Source organism: Oncorhynchus clarkii, unplaced genomic scaffold (assembly GCF_045791955.1).
Source record: "Oncorhynchus clarkii lewisi isolate Uvic-CL-2024 unplaced genomic scaffold, UVic_Ocla_1.0 unplaced_contig_8894_pilon_pilon, whole genome shotgun sequence".
NCBI lineage: Eukaryota > Metazoa > Chordata > Actinopteri > Salmoniformes > Salmonidae > Oncorhynchus > Oncorhynchus clarkii.
This window is the reverse complement of record NW_027260950.1, coordinates 202501-209937: the sequence shown is the minus strand read 5'-3', so window position 1 is coordinate 209937 and position 7437 is coordinate 202501. Positions and strand designations below refer to the sequence as shown.

Below are 7437 nucleotides of genomic sequence, written 5' to 3'. Positions count from 1 at the left end.
GTCTGGATCTAGGACTTCATCATGAAGTCTGTCCTACTGTCTGGATCTAGGACTTCATCATGAAGTCTGTCCTACTGTCTGGATCTAGGACTTCATCATGAAGTCTGTCCTACTGTCTGGATCTAGGACTTCATCATGAAGTCTGTCCTACTGTCTGGATCTAGGACTTCATCATGAAGTCTGTCCTACTGTCTGGATCTAGGACTTCATTATGAAGTCTGGCCAACTGTCTGGATCTAGGACTTCATCATGAAGTCTGTCCTACTGTCTGGATCTAGGACTTCATCATGAAGTCTGTCCTACTGTCTGGATCTAGGACTTCATTATGAAGTCTGGCCAACTGTCTGGATCTAGGACTTCATCATGAAGTCTGGCCTACTGTCTGGATCTAGGACTTCATCATGAAGTCTGTCCTACTGTCTGGATCTAGGACTTCATCATGAAGTCTGTCCTACTGTCTGGATCTAGGACTTCATCATGAAGTCTGTCCTACTGTCTGGATCTAGGACTTCATCATGAAGTCTGTCCTACTGTCTGGATCTAGGACTTCATTATGAAGTCTGGCCAACTGTCTGGATCTAGGACTTCATCATGAAGTCTGTCCTACTGTCTGGATCTAGGACTCTCTCTCCCCTCCTCACCCCTCTCTCTCTCTTCCCCCCTCTCTCTCCCTCCTCCCCTCTCTCTCTCCCCCTCCTCCCCTCTCTCTCTCCCCCTCCTCCCCTCTCTCTCTCCCTCCTCCCTCTCTCTCTCCCTCCTCTCTCTCTCCCTCCTCCCCTCTCTCTCTCCCCCTCCTCCCCTCTCCCTCTCCCCCTCCCCCCTCTCTCTCTCCGCCTCCTCCCCTCTCTCTCTCCCTCCTCCCCTCTCTCTCCCTCCTCCCCTCTCTCTCCATATCTCTCCCTCTCTCTCCATATCTCTCCCTCTCCAGGGGAGGTTAGAGAGGTGGTAGTTCCAGACCATGTACCAGTGGACATCAGAGTGAAACTAATGGTCTGTCTGATCCACCAGCATGTTTACAGACCTCTGGATGTGAGTACCACACAACGTATCTATCTGCTTTGGGAACACACAGACTCCTACCAAATATCACACCTTATAATCATTGTGTTTCTGAATGTATAAATGGACATTCCTTCATCCTCTCTACCCCTCCCCCCAGTCCATGTTGACGTCTCTGATGGAGCAGAGCCCAGAGGAGCTGGGGGATCTGTACCTGGACGTGGCTGAGGCCTTCCTGGACCAGGGAGAGTACAACTCAGCCCTGCCTCTCCTCTCTGCCCTGGTCTGCTCTGAGAGATACAACCTGGCTGTTGTCTGGCTCCGACACGCTGGTAGACACACACACACACACACACACACACCACACACACACACACACACACACCACACACACACACCACACACACCACACACACACACATCACACACACACCACACACACACACATCACACACACACCACACACACACACACCACACACACACACTCACACACACACACCACACACACACACACCACACACACACACTCACACACACACACCACACACCACACACCATACACACACACCACACCACACAGTCACAGTCACAGTCAGTCAGTCAACTGTCTCAAACTGTCTGTTATTTTGTCTGGATCATTATGAGATGATAATAATGCATAAAAGGGGCCTCCTGACAGGTCTTCTACCTCGTTATAACGACATCATCGTACCGCGTTATAACTCCATCATCGTAACGCGTTATAACGACATCATCGTAACGCGTTATAACTCCATCATCGTACCTCGTTATAACGACATCATCGTACCTCGTTATAACGACATCATCGTACCGCGTTATAACGACATCATCGTAACGCGTTATAACGACATCATCGTAACGCGTTATAACGACATCATCGTAACGCGTTATAACGACATCATCGTACCTCGTTATAACTCCATCATCGTACCTCGTTATAACGACATCATCGTACCGCGTTATAACGACATCATCGTACCGCGTTATAACGACATCATCGTACCGCGTTATAACGACATCATCGTAACGCGTTATAACGACATCGTACCGCGTTATAACGACATCGTACCGCGTTATAACGACATCATCGTAACGCGTTATAACGACATCATCGTACCGCGTTATAACGACATCATCGTAACGCGTTATAACGACATCGTACCGCGTTATAACGACATCGTACCGCGTTATAACGACATCATCGTAACGCGTTATAACGACATCATCGTACCGCGTTATACCGACATCATCGTAACGCGTTATAACGACATCATCGTACCGCGTTATAACGACATCATCGTAACGCGTTATAACGACATCATCGTACCGCGTTATAACGACATCATCGTACCGCGTTATAACGACATCATCGTAACGCGTTATAACGACATCATCGTAACGCGTTATAACGACATCATCGTACCGCGTTATAACGACATCATCGTAACGCGTTATAACGACATCATCGTAACGCGTTATAACGACATCATCGTAACGCGTTATAACGACATCATCGTACCGCGTTATAACGACATCATCGTACCGCGTTATAACGACATCATCGTAACGCGTTAGAACGGCATCATCGTAACGCTTTAGAACGGCATCATCGTAACGCGTTAGAACGGCATCATCGTAACGCGTTATAACGGCATCATCGTAACGCGTTATAACGGTATCATCGTACCGCGTTATAACGACATCATCGTACCGCGTTATAACGACATCATCGTAACGCGTTATAACGACATCGTACCGCGTTATAACGACATCATCGTACCGCGTTATAACGACATCATCGTAACGCGTTATAACTCCGTCATCTCAACAGTTCCCAAAGTGTTAATTGAAATGTAATGTGTGTCTCCAGAGTGTCTGAAGGCGCTGGGCCACATGGAGGTAGCAGTGAAGAGTTACAACAAGGTAGTACAGATGGCTCCTCTTCACCTGGAGGCCAGGCTGTGTCTGTCTACTCTGCAGCAGCAGCTGGGTCGACCTCTCTGTGCCCTCAAGGCCCTGGAGCCCATGTACGACCCAGACACACTGGCACAGGACGCCTCCGCAGCACAGCAGGCAGGTGGAGGGGGGGAGGGAGGGAGGGAGGGGGGAGAGGGAGAGGAGGGGGGAGGGAGGGAGAGGAGGGAGGGTGGAGGGGGGAGGGAGAGGAGGGAGGGTGGAGGGGGGAGGGAGGGAGAGGAGGGAGGGTGGAGCGGTGTGTGTACTGATTATCCCTTTGTGTGTGTGTGTACTGATTATCCCTTTGTGTGTGCGTGTGTGTGTGTGTTGTGTACTGATTATCCCTGTGTGTGTTGTGTACTGATTATCCCTGTGTGTGTTGTGTACTGATTATCCCTGTGTGTGTGTGTGTGTGTGTGTACTGATTATCCCTGTGTGTGTACTGATTATCCCTGTGTGTGTGTGTGTGTGTGTGTACTGATTATCCCTTTGTGTGTGTACTGATTATCCCTGTGTGGTGTGTTGTGTGTGTGTGTGTGTGTGTGTGTGTGTGTGTGTTGTGTGTGTGTGTGTGTACTGATTATCCCTGTGTGGTGTGTTGTGTTGTGTGTGTGTGTGGTGTGTGCGTGTTGTGTGGTGTGTGTGTGGTGTGTGTGTGTTGTGTTGTGTGTGTGTGTGTGTGTACTGATTATCCCTGTGCGGTGTGTGGTGTGTGTGTGTGGTGTGTGTGTGTGTGTGCGTGTGTACTGATTATCCCTGTGTGTGTGTGTGTGTGTAATGATTATCCCTGTGTGTTGTGTTGTGTGTGTGTGTGATCCAGGAGTTGAAGCTGCTGCTCCACCGCTCTACTCTCCTGCGTTCCCAAGGCCGACTGGATGACTACCTGGATACCATGCTGACCATGCTGGCTATGCTGCTGAAGGTAGGCTTCTAACACACACACACACACACACACACACACACACACACACACATTGATGTTGTTCCTACTGATGTTGTGTCATTCAGGTGGCTATGACGCGGGCCCAGGTGTGTGTCAAAGCCAGCATGTGGGCGGGGGTCAGACACCTGCGTCTGGTCAAGGTGTCTAAGGACCTGGTGTCAGACATCCACGACCAGGAGGCAGCCTACCAGGACATCAGTGGTAAGACTCCTCTGATTGGTCACGTGTTACAGATGTACTGAGAGGTTACAGACCCAAAAAGAGAAACGATTAAGCAATGTTCTCTCTCACTCACTCACTTCCATCTCTCTCTCTCTCTCTCTCTTTTACTCACTTCCATCTCTCACTCACTCACTTCCATCTCTCACTCACTCACTTCCATCTCTCTCTCTCTCTCTCTCTCTCTCTCTCTCTCTCTCTCTCTCTCTCCTCTCTCTCTTTTACTCACTTCCATCTCCCTCCCTCCCTCCCTCCCTCCCTCCCTCCCTCCCTCCCCAGGTAAGACCAGTGTGTTGTCTCGTGAGGACTGGTGGTTGCAGTTGGTGAGGTGGGTGTGTACCCTGTGTGAGATGAAGCGTTTTAAAGAGGCAGAGCTGCTGGTAGACTCTTCTCTGGAGTTCTACTCCTTCTATGACGTCAAGGTAAACAGGAACTAGCTGCTGTTTTCTGGCACTTTCACTTCCTGTCATTAAAATGTAAGAAATTGTTCATTATAAAGAAAATGTTTTGTATTTGAAAAATGACTCATTTATTGTTATATCTTTCTAAATGTGTTGTTAGCACTTTGTTGGTTAAATCTACAGGACAGTAATGTGTTGTTTAGGTGAAGAGGAAAGAGCTGGAGTTCTTTGGTCTGTCGGCTGCTTTCCTGGACCATAACTACCGCAAGGCCTACGATTACATCAGGTCAGACTGGCTGTCCTACTGGCTGTCCTACTGACTGTCCTACTGTCTGTCCTACTGGCTGTCCTACTGACTGTCCTGCTGACTGTCCTGCTGACTGTCCTGCTGACTGTCCTACTGGCTGTCCTACTGACTGTCCTACTGGCTGTCCTACTGGCTGTCCTACTGACTGTCCTGCTGACTGTCCTACTGGCTGTCCTACTGACTGTCCTGCTGACTGTCCTACTGGCTGACTGGCTGTCCTACTGACTGTCCTACTGGCTGTCCTACTGGCTGTCCTACTGACTGTCCTGCTGACTGTCCTACTGACTGTCCTGCTGACTGTCCTGCTGACTGTCCTACTGGCTGTCCTACTGACTGTCCTGCTGACTGTCCTGCTGGCTGTCCTACTGACTGTCCTGCTGACTGGCTGTCCTAATGACTGGCTGTCCTGCTGACTGTCCTACTGACTGTCCTACTGACTGTCCTACTGACTGACTGTCCTACTGACTGTCCTACTGACTGTCCTACTAACTGGCTGTCCTAATGACTGGCTGTCCTGCTGACTGTCCTACTGACTGTCCTGCTGACTGGCTGTCCTAATGACTGTCTGTCCTACTGGCTGTCCTGCTGACTGTCCTACTGACTGTCCTACTGACTGGCTGTCGTGCTGACTGTCCTACTGACTGTCCTACTGGCTGTCCTACTGGCTGTCCTACTGACTGTCCTACTGACTGTCCTACTGACTGTCCTGCTGACTGTCCTGCTGACTGTCCTACTGACTGTCCTACTGACTGTGCTGTCCTGCTGACTGTCCTGCTGACTGTCCTACTGACTGTCCTACTGACTGTCCTGCTGACTGTCCTGCTGACTGTCCTACTGACTGTCCTACTGACTGTCCTACTGACTGGCTGTCCTGCTGACTGTCCTACTGACTGTCCTACTGACTGTCCTACTGACTGGCTGTCCTGCTGACTGTCTGTCCGACTGGCTGTCCTACTGACTGTCCTACTGACTGTCCTACTGACTGGCTGTCCTGCTGACTGTCCTGCTGACTGTCTGTCCTACTGACTGGCTGTCCTGCTGACTGTCCTGCTGACTGTCCTGCTGACTGTCCTACTGACTGTCCTACTGACTGTCCTACTGACTGACTGTCCTGCTGACTGTCTGTCCGACTGGCTGTCCTACTGACTGTCCTACTGACTGTCCTACTGACTGGCTGTCCTGCTGACTGTCCTGCTGACTGTCTGTCCTACTGACTGTCTGTCCTACTGACTGGCTGTCCTGCTGACTGTCCTGCTGACTGTCCTACTGACTGTCCTGCTGACTGTCCTGCTGACTGTCCTGCTGACTGTCCTGCTGACTGGCTGTCCTGCTGACTGACTGTCCTACTGACTGACTGTCCTCTGTCCTACTGACTGGCTGTCCTTCTGACTGTCCTACTGAGTGTCCTACTGACTGGCTGTCCTACTGACTGTCCTACTGACTGACTGTCCTCTGTCCTACTGACTGGCTGTCCTGCTGACAGACTGACTGTCCTGCTGACTGTCCTGCTGACTGTCCTACTGACTGTCCTGCTGACTGGCTGTCCTACTGACTGTCCTACTGACTGACTGTCCTCTGTCCTACTGACTGGCTGTCCTGCTGACTGTCCTGCTGACTGTCCTGCTGACTGTCCTACTGACTGTCCTGCTGACTGGCTGTCCTACTGGCTGTCCTACTGACTGTCCTACTGACTGACTGTCCTCTGTCCTACTGACTGACTGACTGTCCTACTGACTGACTGTCCTACTGACTGACCTACTGGCTGTCCTACTGACTGACTGTCCTACTGACGGACTGTCCTACTGACGGACTGTCCTGCTGACTGTCCTGCTGACTGGCTGTCCTACTGACTGACTGTCCTACTGACTGACTGTCCTACTGACTGACTGTCCTACTGACGGACTGTCCTGCTGACTCCAGAAACAGCTTCCTCCTAGTCATAGACACTCATTGTGTGTTAGATCAGGAGGTGTACCAGGGCTTATTCTGAGTGTGTGAGGACCATATTGACCTCTAACCTCCATCCATCTGTCTATAGACTGACGCTGATGGAGAAGCAGGAGTGGCCCATGCTGTGGAATGTATTCAACCAGGTGATCCTTCACACACATACACACACACACACACCAGCTCACTCATTCTCCCTGTCAAATCAAATTGTATTTGTCACATACACATGGTTAGCAGATGTTAATGCGAGTGTAGCGAAATGCTTGTGCTTCTAGTTCCGACAATGCAGTAATAACCAACAAGTAATCTAGCTAACAATTCCCTGTCCTCCCTGTCCTCTCCCACCAGGTGACCCTTCACTCCCAGGACGTGCGTCATCATCGGTTCTGTCTGCGTCTGATGATGAAGAACCCAGACAACCACGCCCTGTGTGTTCTCAGTGGACACAACGCACTGGTGTCTGGCAGCTTCAAACACGCACTCGGTACGACCACACAGATGCATACTACAGATGCATACTACATAAAACTATGACCTTCTAGCCAGGGGAATGGTTTATGCACATCCAGGCTAATGTGGAATCCAAGTAGGAATTAATCTGTCTCTCTCTCTTTCTCTCTGTGTCTCTTTCTCTCTGTG

The 7437-nt window shown here is 50.4% G+C and overlaps 1 protein-coding gene across 1 annotated transcript in view; it reads left to right on the top strand.

Annotated features, from left to right (window-relative positions):
- The first annotated feature begins 930 nt into the window (after positions 1-930).
- Positions 931-7437, top strand: part of LOC139402497 (general transcription factor 3C polypeptide 3-like) — an 8658-nt gene continuing 2151 nt past the window's right edge. Inside the window, exons 1-9 of the mRNA XM_071146473.1 lie at positions 931-1029; positions 1160-1331; positions 2893-3095; positions 3799-3900; positions 3987-4122; positions 4420-4562; positions 4745-4827; positions 6887-6941; positions 7147-7282. Coding sequence (XP_071002574.1) covers positions 988-1029; positions 1160-1331; positions 2893-3095; positions 3799-3900; positions 3987-4122; positions 4420-4562; positions 4745-4827; positions 6887-6941; positions 7147-7282 — 1072 coding nt within the window. The 5' untranslated portion in view covers positions 931-987. The remainder of the gene's footprint in view (positions 1030-1159; positions 1332-2892; positions 3096-3798; positions 3901-3986; positions 4123-4419; positions 4563-4744; positions 4828-6886; positions 6942-7146; positions 7283-7437) is intronic.